Genomic DNA, 19,481 nt, shown 5'->3' with positions numbered 1-19,481 from the left:
TGGTACTTGATCAGCTTGTATCTGCATCACTTGCAGATGATTAAATACATAAATAATTTTTGAATATGCCAGGTGGAGTTTGTGTATAAAGGAGAGAGGGCCATTATTGTGAGATGTAACCGATACTATGTATACTATTCAAATAAACAGTTTAAAGGCACAGTATGTAAGTTTGGCCACTAGAGGTCATTTACGGTGGTATGAAGCAGGACTCATGAGAGCACTTGTGAGCGAATGCTAATGAGAGAGACCTGCGCCAAACACCGTCTATGAGCTTTTATTCTGCTTATGCTGCAGTCGCTGCTTCCGCTCTTTTCGTTGTGTGTGTGGGGGAACGCGGCGCTGTTTTACATGCTTAAAACAATCATACTAAACACATTTGAGTGTGTTGAGAGTTGTTATAAAGTTACTCTGCGTTCACTCGGCGGCTGCCATGAGGGACTCTAGATCTAGAGCGACATTAGAATATCATAATAATAAAAACAGGATGACTAAATGACATGCAATTAATTTTAAAATATATTGTATGATGGAGAAAGCTGATATAGTGCATCTCTGAGGCGTGGTAAAAACATGGTAAATCAAGAAAACAAGCAATTCAAACAATACAACTAACCGTGTTTCTGTATAACAATTATAATTTTTCTGTAGATAAATGTATATCCAAACAGTTGCTCGTCTGTCTAATAAAATATATACTATATTAAAACGTATTTGGTGTTTCCATGGTTTCTACAGAAACCGAGGGAAACGCGGATATGACATCATTGATGGGCGACGCACGGACACTGTTCGTGACACCGGTTAAGATTGCAGATTTCTCTGGATTTAAACATTGTTGGAAATGTTTGGGATAATGTAAGTACAAAGGTCAACAAAATATAACATTGTTCTAGTGAATATTTTAAAATCTAAAAAATCTTACATATTGTGCCTAACATTTTTATTTATTCATTTTTCACACATACTTTTTTTATATGGAACAAAAAATATAGGCCTATTTATTTTAAAGCTACTAGTGAACAGTGACCAGTGGCTGTCTGTCCCAGTGAATTTTAATATTAATACTACTCTTACAGCAATATTAATCATTTTAATTCGCTTTTATATTTTCAGTTAATTTTAGTTTATGTTTTAGTAATTGTTATTTGCTTTTGTCATTTGTCAAATCCCTATTAAGCTTTAATTTTTTATTTCAGTTTTGTTTTTTATTTTCATTTTAGCACAAACTTTGAATTACAAAAGTTTATTTAATATCAATTTTATTTTAGCTCCGCTTTATTTCAATTAACTTTATTTCAAACAGTTTTAGGTATAACAACATTAACATAAAGTGTCTGTGAAGCTCGAAATTGACAAAAATACCATAAAAAGTTGTAGACAAAGTAGACTGAAGCCATTATATAGCTTTGAGGTCATATAAAAGTCATTATAAATCTCCAAAGGTGTTCCACCATAGCGATCAAATCTCATTCATCCAGTGTGTTGAGATCTGTCGCAACACACGCACAAATCAATGATTGACCTTTTTGGAGCTTATGAAAGGTTGCATTCATTTTCGGAATGAAAAAAAAGAAGCCTGGACATTCAAGTAAAAAATCCTCTTTTTGTGTTGCACAGAAGAGAGAATTGAGGTCATCCAGGTTTGAAACCACATGAGGGTGAGCAAATTAATTTGTTATCCCTTTAAAAGCACATTGTGAACCAATGTGCTGTATACTTCTGTAGCATTGAGAGAGGAAACCTCTGTAATACACAGGCCTGACCCTCAAGGTTCCTTAGCTCCCATTGATCCCTGTGTCTCCATAAACATGCCACGTAAGAATGCATACAGGTTTTCCATGCAGCTGCAAAGCAGGAGCTGCACTCCAAATTACTTATTAGTGTTCACACCATGTGCCATTTATAGTGCTCTACTGGAGCTCTTGATTAAGCGTTTAGTCTAGTATAGAGAATGACTGCACACCGTAGAAGCATTTGAGGCCTGTTCAAACTTTAACAGAGGATTGTGGGTACTCACACTGTGCCGTTACCCTTGGGCAGGCCAAGCGCGTTCATTGGTGGTGGAGGAGGAAGTGTGGCCGGGAGCACCGATACCAGAAATCCAGCTGGTGATTGGGGAGTGGATGTGAAGGGCGAAGAGGTGTCTGAGCGGGTGGGGCTTGATGTGACAGCTGGCGGAGGCGGCGGAGGGGGTGGAGGGAAGTCTTGTGGCAAGCCAGAAGGAGAGGACAGGGTGCTGGAGCTGAGAAAAGGTGGAGGGGGTGGCGGGAAGGAAGGTGAGCTGGGAGACTCCACGCTGCTTCCTTTGGACAGCTGGTGTTGGAAGGGCGGAAGAGTGACACGGCTGAAGGGCCTGTGGGCCGTTGTGGGGGATAGCGGACTGGAGCTAGAGGAGGTCGAGGACTGCGTGCTGTATACGATTGGTCCACCGCTGCTTGTGGGACTCTGGGCAGCGATGAACTGCTTGGGTCGGGCATAGTTGAAGGTGCTTGTCTGCATGGTGCTACTCTCCAGCTCCTGGAAGGAGGGAGGAGGTGGGAGAGGCGGAGATGGAGGCGGGTCTTCCTGAGGATGGGGAAGCTGTTGTTGCTCTAGAAGGATCTGATCTTGAAGCTGCTTCAGTTGTGCCGCGTTTCTGCAAGGAAAAAAAATACAAACAAAAGGATTGTTAGGCTTTACACCAAATATACACATTTTACTACAAGAGTGTCTGTCAGATAATAGGACCGTCTAACTGTACAATTGCACAACCTGACAAACATGGAACTAATGTCAATACATCTTAAGATAATGTTTGGAGAGCATGTTTGCAGGGACTAAACCAGGCTAAATATAACCGTGTACACAATCATTAAACTCACAATTATGGTCCTGGATTACTCAATAGATCATTCCTGTCAAAATCCATGACATACTTTAAAAAAGAGACGTCAAACACTGGTTTAACTGTGGAAACATTTTAAAAGATAATTGCAACCTTTTCATCTCACAATTGCTTTATAAAGTCAGAATTGCGAGTTTATGTCCAATTCTGAGAAGTGACAATTGTGAGATATAAACTCACAATTCAGACTTTTCCCGCAATTGCAAGTTTATATCTCTTCTTTCTCAAAATTCTGACATAGAATTCTGACTTTCTTTCAATTGCAGGTTAATGAGAACAAAAATTCAGAATTGTGAGTTTATATCTTGCTATTCTGACTTTATAACTCGCTATTGCAACTTGATATAAAAAGTCAGAATTGCATGATTACTAAATGCGCAGTATCGATTTATAAAGTCAGAATTGCGAGATATAAACTCGCAATAGTGAGTTATAAAGTCAGAATTGCTAGATAGTGTCACAATAGCAAGTTATAAAGTCAGAATTGCTAGATATAGTGTCGCAATTGCTAGTTATAAAGTCAGAATTGCTAGATATAGTGTCGCAATTGCTAGTTATAAAGTCAGAATTGCAAGACATAGTCAGAATTGAGAAATATTGTCAGAATTGCGAGATATGAACTTCCAAATCTGACTTCTCTCAATTGCGAGTTTGTATCTCACAATTCTGACTTTATATCCTGCAATAGCGAGTTATAAAGTCAGAATTGAGAAATATTGTCAGAATTGCGAGATATGTCAGAATTGCGAAGTATTGTCAGAATTGCTAGATATAAACACGCAATAGTGAGTTATAAAGTCAGAATTGCGAAATATTGTCAGAATTGCAAGATATAAAGTCAGAATTGCAAGATATAAAATCGCAATTGCGAGTTATAAAAATCCAATTCTGAGGGGGAAAAGACTTTATAACATGCAATTGAGAAAAAAAGTAAAGATATAAACTAGCATTTGCGTTTTTAGATCACGCAATTCTGTAAAAAAAGTCAGAATTGTGAGATTAAAAGTCACAATTACCTTTTTATTTTTTAATTCTGTGGTGGAAACAAGCTTCCACAGTTTCTAGTTGGTCATTAGCTGGTTGAAGATGGTTTGACAGCTGGTTTGTTGCTGGTCCAAAATAGTCAACCAGCTTGGACAATTAATAGCTTGGTACAGCAAAGATTATTCTTATGATGTTGCGCTTTATACGTTTACTTCTTTACTGATTCATTAGAGATGGAAAGCCACACACAAAGCTCAACGAGTGATGTCATAAAAGGCCCTCTCAGGGTCAGTGTATCATCCTCACAGAATAGACAGCCCATCACATGAGTGGAAATTAACTCCAGAGCCTGCAGAAAGCGGGGTAGCATGCGTTACTATAAAAGCAAGTTTTCATGCCTGGATGTTGTGTGGTTATGCATGTCTGTGTGTATTTGTGCTGAGTTTCTGAGAAGGAAACTAAAGCCCACTGAAAAGCGAGTGATATGCTATCTTGGGTAAAGTTTCAACTATACTGTCAACAGCATGTAAAGAGCGAGAAAAGGAAGAAATGGAGATCTCAGCGTAATATGGGTGTGGGTTGATGATTAAGCATTATATCTGTCAAATGTCACGGTTGTCACCCACATACACAAAAACACTGGAGTGACGTCCACACTGTCCTTTTCTCTGCTAAACATAAGATATTTGCTGCCTACAGTTTCCCATCCTCTGAATTCTTGTGTCCTTGGAAGACATGCTTTGTTCAAAGCACAATTTGTCTCTCTTCTTTTGCAGACTCACCCCCCCCACACTTTTTTTTGGCAACTCCTAGACACTTTTTGTGAGCCTTAACAAATGGATAACCTTAAACGAACCAATAACCAAGTCCAGATGCTTTTCACTGAAATTTTATCATTGGTCAGGCCCATTCATAGCGGCATTCAATGCTTTTCTGCGAGCCACTCTGTAAAGAATCGCAAAATGTGTAATTTCAATGTGTGTGTTTGTGTGCATTTCACAAGGGGATCTGTGTGGTAGGCCAGCCACACTCCAAGCCCCATTTAACCTAATTATTTCCAGATGTTGACTAATGAGTCACTGTGTTTTCCCTCCTTCTATTCATTTTTTGTACTGGAGGTGGAAGCCCTCCCTCCATCCAACTGATAAATCCTCAGAGTTTGTGTTGGTAATACTTCGCCAAGTCTTAACCCAAAACCTAGAGCGCAAGTACATCAAATAAAAGGATTCATTGAAGAAAATAATAGATTAAAATGATGAAACTTTGTTTTGGCTGCACAAACAGTGATTTGGGCCACATCAAAGGCAAAAATGACCACCTAAAACCATCCCTTTTCCCTTTGTCCTCTTTTCCCCAGTCCATATGTTCGAGTATCCATCAAAAGAGCACTTTTACAGGAATACTTTGGCAGCTGGTGAAAGGCTCTTGGACTCAACTGCCTGTGCTGCTTTGCTTTCATTCCTTTTTTGGCTCTGTTATGAGTCCGAAGCACCAGCGGCTAGACTCTCACTTCTCTTCTTTCTGTCTTTGGGTCATGCTTTCCCTCCCTCCGTCTCTTTCTTTTCCAAATTCCATCACCATGTCTCCCACCTTATTCTCTCACTTTTAACATCAGAAAGAACAAGAAAGGTTTCAAATCTAATCTCGTCCTTTTCTCCATCCTTCTGCATTTCTTCTCTCCTCCACCTCCTCCCCTGAGTGAAAGCTGCTGGTTAACAGCCGGTGGAGGTCTGGCATTACAAGCCCCTCCAGAAATACTGCTCCGACTCTTAATATCCAACTTAATAGTTTCCAGCAGGCAAGGAATATCAATGTTCAATCACAGGCAGCCATTTTCTAAAAATAGCCCTCGCAGGTTTCTCCGCTAATTTTTTCCTTTTGCATTTCTGGAATTCCTCACAAGTAAACCTGAGTTGACGGAGGAAGCTCACCCGGTACTGACATAATCAGTTTGCCTTAAAAGGCACGGAGTCTGCAAATAGAAAAAGCTATGGTATGTTCCGGTTTAAAATCATATTCATTAAAAAAAAAATCTGAAGGGATGAGCACAAAAGTTTCCAAATGTAGCGACACTAACTTAAAAACATTTTTCAATACAGTGAGAGTAGTATTTTTTTCCAATAACATGCTACTTTCTCCCCTCAACTAGTACTAAATCACAAACATATTTTGTGTTACTTAGTTTGGCATCTTCTGATCAGGTTAAACGTGGTTTGTTCTTTCATTCAATCAAAACCTCTAAATGCTTTAATGTCAGCTCTCTGATTAAATGATCTGAACACATCTCGCCCCTTAAATAGCTAACTATACTGCTAATAAAATGTTGCTAAATACTTTCGTTTGACATGGAAAGCTACTGTACAGTTTCAAAGTAGATTCTCCTACATTTTAAATAAATCAACGCAGATCTAGACAAGACATTTTTGCTTAACTTTTTAACAATGGAAAGGAAAAGAATGGGATTGGCGTAATTAGTCAGCTACAGAAAAACTGGTAGACAGGCAACAGACAAGTGACCAATCACTACACGCCTTCTACCAGCACGGTTCGGCACGGTTAGCCAAGTGGAAATATTATATAATTAATATAATAAAACATTTCCCCGTTCGGCCCTATAGTGGAAAAGCGGCTTTTGTTTCATGTAAATGAATCGACTCAAAAGCGATTCATTCCTTTTGTAGCATTTTTAATCTTTTGATAGCAAATTATTTACTTAAAGGCACAGTATGTAAGTTTGGCCACCAGAGGTCGCTTATTCAAAACAAAGGTGTAGCTTGATGTACTGCTGTGTGAATGAGTGTGGAATCATGGGAGTTGTAGTCTTGACTCTTCACCTCCACAGCCGATGGAAAGGAATCTGACAGACTCTCGCAGAAATCATGTTCATGAATGAGTGAATGTATTAAAGTTTTATTAGCGTTACGGTGGTATGAAGCAGGACTCATGAGAGCACTTGTGAGCGAATGCTAATGAGAGAGACCTACGCCAAACACCGTCTCTGAGCTTTTATTCTGCTTATGCTGCAGTCGCTGCTTCCGCTCTTTTCGTTGTGTGTGTGGGGGAACGCGCCGCTGTTTTACATGCTTAAAACAATCACACTAAACACATTTGAGTGTTGAGAGTTGTTATAAAGTAACTCTGTGCGTTCACTCGCTGGCTGCTATGAGAGACTCTAGATCTAGAGCGACATTAGAATATCATAAGAACAGGATGACTAGATGACTGTTGCTAAATGACATGCAATTCATTTTAAAATCTATTGTATGATGGAGAAAGCTGATATAGTGTGTCTCTGAGGCGTGGTAAAAACATGGTAAATCAAGAAAACAAGCGATTCAAACAATACGACTAACTGTGTTTCTGTATAACAATGATTCGTTTTCTGTTGATAAATGTATATCCAAACAGTTGTTCGTCTGTCTTATAAAATACATACTATATTAAAGCGTATTTGGTGTTTCCATGGTTTCTACAGAAATCGAGGGAAGCGCGGATATGACATCATTGATGGGCGACGCACGGACACAATTCGTGTCCTGGTTAAGATCACCGATTTCTCTGGTTTTAAACATTGTTGGAAACATTTGGGATAAAGTAAGTACACAAGTCAACAAAGCACATTGTTCTAGTGGCTTTTGGATATTTTAATCTAAAATTCTTACATATTGTGCCTTTAAATTCAGTTATAAAATCAGGATGCATTGTATTGATGCATTTTATAGTATTTAGTTTAAAGTTTAATGGTGTTCTTTCATTCAATCAAAAACCCTCAATGCTTTAGAGCCAGATCTATGATCAAATGTAGCCCTTAAGTAGCTATAAAGTAGTTAACTACACTACTAATAAAATGTTGCTAACTAATACTTTAGGAAGCTACTGTACAGGTACAAAGTAGGTTCTCCAACATTATGATAAATCACGGCAGATCTAGACAAGACATTTTTGCTTCTTTTTTAACAATGGAAGGGATCGGTTGCGATTCAAACTCCCATTGCGCACGGCTCCAACCTGAATCTATAGCACTGCTGGGCTCAGGGTCAGTTCTGTCATAGTTTGAGTGATTTAGATGCTAATGAGAGGTGCATATGGAGCGGTGTCCACATGCTGATAGCACGCAGAACAGCTTATATAATAATAGCCTTCTGTCAAAGGTTACATGAAGTAACCCAATCAATTTTCTGCCATATTACAAGGTTTGTTACTAGTGGAGATGAAGCAGACCCTTCAGCAGACACAAAACACTCGCTCATATTCCTGCTCTTACACACATTCCTGTCTAATTTAGCTACATGTCTATAAAACGCACTTACACAAAGCCAGCTCCTACCGTTTTATGGGGACTCCAGAGAAGCGCTTGACCTTGCATAAAAATCACACACACAATCGTCAAAATCGACTGTTTTGAATCAAAGAAACCGGTTCAGAGAAATTGTCTAAATGTAACAATTTTAAACTATTAATTGCAAATAATTCTAAATAAAAACTAAAGCTAAAATAAGCAAATACATATCAGCATATGCATACAGACACTAAATAAAAGTGAGTTAGTTGGAATAACAGGAATAACTCCTTGAAATGTCCCAAATAAATCTATGAGTTGTCGGTAAGCAAATTGTTTAGCTATATGCTGACTATAAAGCCTTTTCTTTTCTTCAGAATCCACTTCATAAAAGTCACAAACGTCAAACAAAAATGCTCTTATCTCATGAAGCCTGTTGCAATTTATCTGAATCATATGCAGGCAAGACAGGAGTTAGTCTTTCCTTCTCTCCACCACACCATAATGTAGAATCCAGAGCGGACAATGTTCACACCGCATTACACATTACAATTTATTGTACCATTAAAACACAATCGTCACTTGAAGGTCAGACATACGCTCATTTGCTTTGAAGTGGCATTTGTGCCCCTATAAAACAGTGAAATTTACCACATAAAGTAAATGTTTCCTTTACGAAGTAATGGCAAGATATGGGTCAGTGCGAATTGTGGTGTAATTAGTCCACCAAGACTTTTAATGTCACTGCATCGGACAAGGGCCGGTCTTAGCCTTCCTAAACATAAGGTCAGTGTATTCTCTTCTCAGTATCTTCTGAATATTTCAAGTCTACTCCTCTAAACATGACTGATGCAAGAATACATCCTGTAAACAGATTTCCGGGTGTTTACGTTCACCGAAAGTCCGTAAATATGTTTCGAGGACTAATACAAGAGCGTTTTTTATGATAATGATGTGTGTCTCTTGCAGTGAGGTTAACCATCTTTGTTTTGGCTGTGCGCGTGAGTGGAGTTTCTACTGTTTTTAACCAGCTGCTATCACAGGAAGAAGCTTCAAGAGGACAGGAAGTTGTTGAGTTTAAATATTTGCCAATTAGAGGACTCTCAGTGTTTACAGAGTACGTCCTGCATTGTGCACGTGACGTCGGTGCAAGACATGCAATGAGAAAAAAATGACTAAAGGCTAAAACTGAGAAAAACAAGTTTATAATCTCTAAAATGTTCCCATATGTTGTATTATTATTGCATAAAAATTGTATTAGGCTAGGAAAGAGGACTGTCCTGTCAATTAGGAACACTCCACTTTTTTTTAAAAAGGCTAATTTTTCAGTTGAGTTTTACAGTTTTCGAATCCATTCAGTTGATCTCTGGATCTGGCGGTAGCACTTTTAGCATAGCTTAGCATAGATCATTGAATCTGATTAGACCGTTAGCATCTGGCTCAAAAAATGACCAAAGAGTTTCAATATTTTTCCTATTTAAAACTTGACTCTTCTGTAGTTCCATCGTGTACTAAGACCGACGGAAAACGAGAAGTTGTGATTTTCTAGACCGATATGGCTAGGAACTATACTCTCATTCCTGCGTAATAACTTTGCTGCCGTACCATGGGTGCAGCGGCGCAATGATATTACACAGCGCCTGAAAATAGGCTAACTTCCGTCAACATAACCAACGTGACAACCTGCTTGCACATGCAGCGTGCTAGCTGGGAGTGTTCCTTTAAGAAAGATTGATCTTAAAACTGATGATTACAACACTACTATGGTAACATTGATGATAATGTGCTCAAGATGAAATGTGTATATCCAATAGTGTACACAAACTGAGATTAAGGAGCATGTGGGAAGTTACTGAAAGAAACATGTGGGGACACACACCCACACAAAATGCAGAGCAGCACACCTTATTTCAGCTATAACCACACCCGTCATGTCATCATTGCATCATGCCGCCTCTGGACAACCCTCTTACTAATGATTAGTCCTAGTCAACTAACGGATTTAATGCTGAAATATGATTGATTCAGGTGATTCCATGTCAGTGTCTGAAGAAATAAATGATTCATTGGCTGTCTGACTACACAGTAATTTAGCAAGCTGACAGCTGGACCGATGGATGAATGTCTGAGACAGACTGAAACAACCGCCCATTTTTATTAACCCTCTGGTGCCGTTTTTGTTTTTTGAAAAATGTTTACTTCCTTGGAATGGTACGAAACTTGGTAAAGGTTTTGGCACTTGCTGTGTGAAGAAAAAAAAATCATGGACATGATTTGAAAAGGTTAAATGGTCCTGAAATATAGTCACACTTGTATTGTTTGGGGTCAAATGACCGCACAGGAAATTAATGAGAGATGAATTTCATCTATTGGAAACGTTTGGTACTGCGCACAAACAAATTCTTACTAAAAGCTAATTTTTTGATATATCAACCTCAAATTTGGAAAACAGCTTGTTTAGATTTATGGCATTGATTTTAGACTAAAATTAGTTTTGGAAAATATACATTTAATTTGAAAAATGCACAAAAATACAATTTTCAATTTTAATAACAATAAATGTAAAATTTTTATTCACTTTTTTAAACTTTTTTTCACTTCAGCAATAAATTGCCACGTCATCTTTAAAAGAGAACAAATTTAAAAGTCAGTGCTTCAAAGAATTCAAGATTTATTTGTTTAAGTTGGAAATTAAATTTTCAGTTCCATGCTCAAAAAGTACTACTGCATAAATATATTTTAGGAACATTTTTGTATTATAAATAAATAAATAAATAAATAAATAAATAAATAAATAAATAAATAAATAAATAAATAAATAAATAAATAAATAAATAAATAAATAAATAAATAAATAAATAAATAAATAAATAAATAAATAAATAAATAAATAAATAAAAATAGTGCAATCATTTCATTGAAATAAAAATAATTTTTGACCGACGCGCGAACAGAATAGAAATTGTGTAATTGCCAAGAAAAACTATTTGTATTTGGGCAACGGTATAAATTAGAATGTTGATATATGTTTGCATACATTGTGCTGTTTAAATGTTTGGGGTTTGTGTTAGTTTTTTAAAGAAATTACTTTTATTCTAGAGACTGCATTGAATTTAAAGTGACAGTAAAGGCAATTATAATATTTAAAAAGATTTCCACTTCAAATAAATCTGTTCTTTTGAACATTCAATTCATCCAAAAAAAAACCTAACTTTTGTTTTCTGCAAAAATATTAAGCAACTGTTTTCAACACCACATGCCATCCTGGGGTTTGTTAACTCATGTTATAATTATATTCATCCACTCACTAACAATGCGTTGGCCAAAGTATCGAGCCTTTGTTTGCATGGTGCGTTCCTGGCTTAACAATTAAACCTCTTTGAAAAAGTTTGCTGCCTATTTATTTGTTATCCGTCAATGCATTATACCCAACCTCTTAATCTTTAAAAGCACTTTTATGCACATTCAGATCTGAATTATAACCGCACCCAAACTCTGTCAGCTCATGTACACTGACTTCAGCTTTCTTTTACACTTCCACTTCACCATGATCCAAATACACCCCACAGTCACGCCAACCATTGAAACGGCAACAGATCTTGTTCTTTTTAGCTGCAATCTACAGGCCAGCCCCACAATACTCCAGAGTTTAAAGTTCTTAAATTGCATCAAGACTCGTGTGTCAGGAAGAAAAAGTATCTCATCATGTTGCGGTATCGGACTAGTGTCTCTCTCATTCCCTGTGGATGCTCTTACACACGCACACCCTTCGAAACTCACAGAGTAGAAGACCGCATCTGATCGTTCCATTATATCTGAACGTAATAGCAGTGCTGTCACTCACACAACCAAACCGGACACTCATTCTCTCACCACTAATGTGCATAAAATCATTGGATTCATGCCACGTCACTGTGAACAAAACTTCCAGAAATGTCCAACAGTAATTTTGGCTCTTTCTAGAGGTCAACAGAGTGCATAAAGAGGGCCGCATATGCGCACACACACGGTCTAGAAGTGCACGTTTTCAAGCCCTTTCTCAGATTACATGTGTATTAGTAGAGAGTGTTCCAGCTTTAGGAGCAGTTTGACCCAGATCTGATCTCACAATGCGGCTCCCACCCAAGCCAAGCGGCTCTACATGCGCTGCACTCCCTAGTCCCTACCAGACTCCTAGAGGAAATGTCCAACTTTCCATAAAGACGTCAGGCCAAAATAAAAAAGGCTCTTTCTCTTCTAAAGCTCCCACACTCTCACTTTCATGCTTTCTTTTTCCTCCCTCTCTCTTTTTCTATATTCTCTATTTTCACCATCTTGCATTCTCCAAGTCTCAGACTTTCTCTCGCTCCCCATCCTTTTCAACTCAGTCTCCATCCTTTCCGTCCCCCCACAGTCTTTCGTTGACCTGGAAAACACAAAACTGGAAAGCACTTTCTCAAACTGGCAAGCTCTAATCTGATTGGCTGACTTTATGCAATCAGGGTTTTTTTTGCCAGTCTCCCTGAAAACAAAGTCATGTTTACAAGGTATTGGGTTGACACAATGAACACTTTTGAGGAAATAATCTTTGGATTTGCCAGAGTTCGCAAGGTTACTGATATAAATGACTAAAAGAAGTCATTTAAAATGCTACACGGAAATTTAGGCATCACAACAAAGATTAACTTTAAGCGAGCAGGGTAAAATACACAACCGTACAAATTCCAGTGATGGGAAAGCTGAATTTTCTTCAGTGTCTTCAGTGTCACATGATCCTTCAGGAATCAGTCTAATATGCTGATTTTTTAATTTCTTATTATCCATGTTTAAAACAGTTGTAATGCATTTCTTTAAATAGGGGTTGTGACTTTGTTATTTTAATATGTTCCTTGAGGTTCACTTATAATATTAATAACGTTTTTGCATGTCCTTCTGAGTTCTGTAGGTACAGTCGCAAACGAACCTTTTAAACAAGACGAGCCAAAGCGAACAATCATTAAAGGTGCAGTGTGTAGCATTTATGAGGATCTATTGACAGAAATGCAATATAATATACATAAATATGTTTTCTGTGATGTGTAAAGACCTTACATGATGAACCGTTATGTTTTTATTACCTTAGAATGAGCCATTTCTATCTCCATACAAAGCGGGTCCCCTTACAGTGAAGTCGCCATTTTGTGCCGTCATGTTTCTACAGTAGCCCTGAACGGACAAACTGCTCTACAGAGCGCTAGTCACTCTCTGCAGTCTCAGACAACGACATCTTTGTCCTGTGTTGGCCACCGTAGCTTCTCTATGTGCTTCAAAAGTGAGGGGTGAGAGGTTGCAATTCGCAACCTCACCACTAGATGACGCTCAAATTTACACTGTGCGCCTTTAAACGTAACTTCCATTTTTCATGTTGTCAGCTGACTGAAGCGCGTGGAGTATGTCAGAAACTATATACTTTGTATACTTTATCCAGTGTAGATGGCGCAAGTGATAATAGGGTTCTCTTTGACAAAACGAAAGAACGCGCTGTCTGTGAATGTCCCGTCTATGTGACACACACACGACACACAGAAAAACGCGCACCAGTATCACGTGCACAGACAATGTGCCAGAAACAAGTTCTCTTTTGTGCTTGAACGAACAATAACACACAGACTTATGCCAAAATGTCCATTTTGTCGAGTATCCTCATAAGTCGTAATGGGTTAAATCATAGAAATATACACAAAGGCTAGATGTCTTACAGCGGAGTCTCTAACATTATCACCGGCGGCCATCTTGTCACAGGCAAGCTTTCTGGCGGGCTCTGTGGTACCTATAAGGCGAGTGATCTGCACGAACACAAATACTCTTATCTCGCTGAAATCTTGACGGATTTACAAATGGTTTGGTTTCTTACAAACGTTATTAACGTGGCTATAATTCTGGATGCTTGAACAAATGATGAATAATTATTCATAATGCAGTGTCATAACTACATCTCTGACGTTTATAACAAACCCAACAGTTTGAAAATCGGTAGAAAACTGAGCAAGTTATGGTTATTTACAAAGTGCAAGCACCATGAAAACACAATGTTACGAGTGAGCGAGCTGACTGTGACAATATGGCCGCCAGGTGCGGACGTCGACCTCCATTGGCCTGTAGCGCGGACGAGACATCTAGCCTTTATTATGTATATCTATGGGTTGAATAAAGTCTTAAATTAACTTAAAGAGTTGTGATAAAATGAGATGTGCGTGATCCGCGTCATGTTCGGCAGATCTTAAAGTGACAGCAGCCTAATAAACCAGTCGCTGCATGTGATTCTGTCATGAATGTGCTTAAATTGTAGATTTAAGCATTTCATTTATAATTTATGCAATTAAGAAAGGTGTTTGATAGCTTTATTCAAGTGTATATGTCTGACAGGTAAATATGACATTTAAGTGAAGTTTATTTTAAGTTCACTTAAATGAAAAGTTTTAAGACTAACAAATGTTAAATTGATAGCTTTCAATTATACTGTAATGTTGAATGTCTATCATTAATGTTTATTTTTTGTTTGTTTTTTTTAAGGTTAATTTTTATCAAGAAATCAGTTTCAGTATTAGTATCAGTGATACTGGCTTTCATTCCTAAAAAGATGCCATTACAAAAAATATACTGTCTTTAAATTGTTTCTACATTCCTTTAGAGAGTAACTGTGAAATTACTACAATAGAAAAATATTTGTAAAAAAATTAACCGATTGACAGCACTAATACACATACATACATAAAGAAAAGCCTTTACCAATAACACAAACGAAAGCGAGATGTCGTAAATCCTGTGCTTATTACTCGTGGAGAGGCAGAAATTCCTGTGCAGTTGATTTTTGGAGGTCTACTGTAGATTGAGAAGCATGAATGAAACCTTTGGTCCCAGCAGTTGCAGTAAAAGTTAAAGCACTTCATTTTCAGCCCCATTCACTGTTGTTTCGTTCTCTTCCACTCTATTTATCTATAGTCTAAAAGTCTTGACCTGCACAGTCCATTATTCCCTTTTGCTTTCACCATCTCTCTCGCTCCGACCCCTCCCCCATATGTTTGCCTCTAATTGCATGCACAGCACATAAAACAGAACCAGACTGTTTTCTTTTCACATAGAATGTCTCATTGCATCCCTCCCTCTCTCTCTCTTTCTCTCTCTTCTCTATCTATCACAAAGTGGGTATATGCCTGGATTGTTGGAATGTGAGCTGAAGACATTCCTCTCCGGATTGGCTGAAAAGACATAACCCATCACCATCAAATGGGATTACCAGCAGGGAAAGGGAAAGTAGGGAGAGAGAGAGAGAGAAGAGGGGTACGAGCAGAAGAGAAATAAGCCCTAAACAAGGCAAACTGAGCGACAAAGAGAAATAGAGTCCAAACCGCTCTCTGCTGGCAATAAAACGGCCTTTATGAACCACTACCCCACGACTGAGCAAAGTGCCAACCCATACACACATTAAAGGGCTAAAATGTTCAAACTTGGAACACAAGTGCAAAAGAAAAAGCCACCAACATAACATCTTTTCCAGATATTTTGGAGGCTTTGAGTTTAAGCAACCTAGTTTCATTGCCAAAGCTCTGTGCAAAATTATCATTTTTACAGAGCAGAGAATTTCTGAATTGTTTTCTGCACCTCTTTTAATTTATTCTGTTCTGTTCTGGAGATTCAAGCATCTCACTTTACTCTCAAGATATATCATTAACTACTTGTTTTATTCTCGTATGTGTCCACATCAGAGTTCTCTGTTTGCATCTCCCTCTTTATTCTTCATCCCTGTCTTTTTCCAAAAGAATTCTGTTGCATGTTAAACAACTTGCCCTAAAAATAAAAAAAATCCTGCATAAAACTAAATTACAAAATAAAGACATATAAAAATAAGTAAATATAAAGTGTTAATTGGTTACATATCAACATGTTCTCTCACATATATCAGATTTGCATAAATGGACAGAAATAAGTTACTTATTTTCAAATGACCTCCTTTCATCCATGTAAGTTACTCGCAAGAAAAAGGAAAAGTTTGTACCTTGTTGTTTTCACCTGGTTAAAGTTATTCCCGTTGCATGTAGATAATTCCTCACAGGTGTGTGTGAGTGTGTGTGAGGACTGCGGCGCTCAGTCAGCTGCTCTTGTCTTTATACTAGAACGCGCAGACACGCGCTGAGTGACGCGGCGTCTGGCTGTAGCTCTGCTCTGACTCACTGACGGCAGTCTGCGTGCTAGTCTGACACAATAAGAGTCCTGCGACTTAACTTCCAGAATAAAAGTCCCCATGCTCAACTTTATTTCAATATAATAATGTAGGTAGGCTATATAATATTATAGTATATTTATTGATTCTTTGAATAATTTAACAGTTCTTTAAATTTGATATTTCTAAATTAAAATATTAATTTACTGCTACAAATAAAGATATTTAAACATCTACTTTCTCCATAAAGCAAGCTTTGATTTTATTTTATTTTTTGTTAAAATATAATTATGTCATGCTCAACTTTATTTAATACCATATGGGCTATATAATATTCTTTTTTTATTATGTATATTTATTTTTTAGTTTTTTTTATGAATGTATTATTTAAGCTAAGGCATGTTTAACAGTTTTTTATAACTTGATAAAATATTTCTATTGGCCTATTAAAATATTTCCAAATCCATCTGCTACAAATTAAAGTTATTTAAACATCTGACTCTCCATAAAGCAAGCTTTGATTATTTTTTTTTTGTTGAAAAATAATTATGCCATGCTCAACTTTATTTAAATACAATAAAGTAGGCTATATAATATATTTTTTTTAATTATATATATATATATATATATATATATATATATATATATATATATATATATATATATATATATATATATATATATATATATATATATATATATATATATATATATATATATATATATATATATATAAATTAATGTATTATTTAAGCCATAGGCATGTTTAACTGTTTTTTACGTTTGATATAACTTGATAAAATATTTCTATAGGCCTATTAAAATATTTACAAATCCATCTGCTACAAATTAAAGTTATTTAAACATCTGACTCTCCATAAAGCAAGCTTTGATTATTTTTTTTTTGTTGAAAAATAATTATGCCATGCTCAACTTTATTTAAATACAATAAAGTAGGCTATATAATATATATTTTTTAATTATGTATATATATTAATATATACTATAATATTAATATATTAATATCTGTAATATATATACTATTTCTATAGGCCTATTAAAATATTTACAAATCCATCTGCTACAAATTAAAGTTATTAAAACATCCATAAAGTAAGCTTTGATTGTTTTGTGTAAACAAATGCTAAAAATAAATAAATAAATAAAATGGAAACAAATGTAAAATTACTTTACAAAACTTGTGTTTGCGGATGCTACTTAAAGAGAATCTGCTTTCTGTCATGTATCATTCAATAACTGTAAACTAGACAAGAAATGTAATTGTTTCACGTCCTGTAAATCATTTATATTTTTACATCTTTCACTTCAGTAGGGGGTGATCATGTACTAAGCTCATTTCTAATCGGTATAGATTTGTATTTAGAAAACCAAACATAAAAAACTAAAACAGAAACTATTCTTTGTCACAACGTGGAACATTATAATAAAATAAATCCAGAATGTTTAATATAAAACATCCAAAGTGAAATTCAAGCCACTTACATCACTCATAATCCATGCCTTGTGTTACTCCTCCGCTGTTTAAACCTTCAAATCTAAACCTCAGATAACATCTCGCTCTTGGAAAAGATATGAGTTCGTTTGAAAAACATCCTCTAAACCATGTAAACTGAACACGCACACAACGGGCAGACAAAAATGAACTATTTCATCATTTCACAGTTTATTTTTGTTGTACACTTCAAATTAAACAAGTATAAGAACCAAAACACTGTCTAAACCTTATAATTACTTTTGATGGGCTTTTCCCATCAGTCAGTCTCTGTTTGAATTTCAAGAGATTGTTTTAATCCCAGATTGTTTACTCAGATAAATCTGTATATCGTGCGCCGTAGACACAGATTACTGGCGATTCTTGGATCATTTCTACATCTGCAGTAGATAAAATGTTCTGGAACATTTTCCAGCCTCTTTATCCCCCATGCAGTTCACTTTCTGTACTTGACAATTGTGTTCGGCTGTTTTATTTGACTATGTGTGTGAATGCGTTCTGACTTATTTTAGACTAATGGGAGTATGGGTGCAGTTATCATTTCTGTGCGGGTGAGTAATGTCTATTTTCAGAAGTGTTCTGTATTCTTCTGTGTTCCTCTCCTGGCTCACTTGTGCTTGTGTCAGGGGAAGCAGATGAGTCGCTCCTTCAGCGCTCATGCTAATCCTCAGGAGTGACTCATAACATCCAGTAAAGAGCTAGTCGATATCTGCTGGTGTCAATCACGACAATAGCCATCAAGCAATTGTTTTAGAAATAGTTTTAAAAGTAAATCATGTATATGTGTCTTTTTATATAGGGATGGTTCACTCCAAAATAAACAATTCATGTCACTCTCACAACTTTTAAACTGATCAAATAATCCTAAATAACACCATCCACAAACAATGCAATTCCCAGAATACCCGAGACTGTGAGAAAGAATGTGTCAGTGTTTGTGAGAGAGAAACACACACTATATGTCTCATATCCCAACCTCCCCCAGTTTCTCTTGAAGCCAATACGGAAGTGACTTAAATTGCAATTCATCGACTGGCCACTAGGGACAGGCTCCAGAAGGGAGCAGAATCTCATTGAGCCCCATGTTAAAATGCCCAACTTTACAGCAGATTAAAACATGTTTACAGCCTGGTACAAATTGTGGTTTTGGTCTATACGGCTAGTTTTGCCCTTCATGACAACTGTGATGGGGGTGATTTTTTTTAATAACTCATTCGTTTACATTATATAAAGCCTTAAAGGGTTAGTTCACCCAAAAATGAAAATTCTGTCATTAATTACTCACCCTCATGTCGTTGGACACCCGTAAGACCTCCATTCATATTCGGAACACAAATGAAGATATTTTAGTTGAAAGCTGATGGCTGAGAAAGGCTTCACACAGGCCTCCATTGGCATTCAGTACATTGACACTTCCAAGATCCATGAAAGGCACTTAAAACGTCGTTACAAAGTCTATCTCACCACAGTGGCTCTACAATAATCATACAATGCGACGACAATAGTTTTTGTGCGCAAAAAAAAATCAAAATAACACCTTTATCCAACTTGTTCTTGTCTTCCGTGTGCGCCTCCACGACGCATGCGCGAGAATATGACGTAGCGCCGGTGTTCGGGAATCGATGAAATACCCACTTAA

General features: G+C 36.9%; 1 protein-coding gene across 5 annotated transcripts in view; it reads right to left on the bottom strand.

The window, feature by feature from the left end:
* palld (palladin, cytoskeletal associated protein) overlaps positions 1-19,481 on the bottom strand; it is a 156,595-nt gene that overhangs the window by 22,510 nt on the left and 114,604 nt on the right. For 4 of the 5 annotated variants that reach the window (XM_079830594.1, XM_079830595.1, XM_079830596.1 and 1 more), the window contains one exon: positions 2,021-2,638. In XM_079830594.1, coding sequence (XP_079686720.1) covers positions 2,021-2,638 — 618 coding nt within the window. Of the gene's footprint in view, positions 1-2,020; positions 2,639-16,164; positions 16,301-19,481 lie in introns of those variants that run through there. The other variant, XM_079830598.1, reaches the window with a different exon arrangement.

Source organism: Gobio gobio, assembly GCF_949357685.1.
Source record: "Gobio gobio genome assembly, chromosome: 12".
Lineage (NCBI taxonomy): Eukaryota > Metazoa > Chordata > Actinopteri > Cypriniformes > Gobionidae > Gobio > Gobio gobio.
The sequence above is the reverse complement of the archived record's forward strand: the minus strand, read 5'-3'. Positions and strand labels throughout refer to the sequence as shown.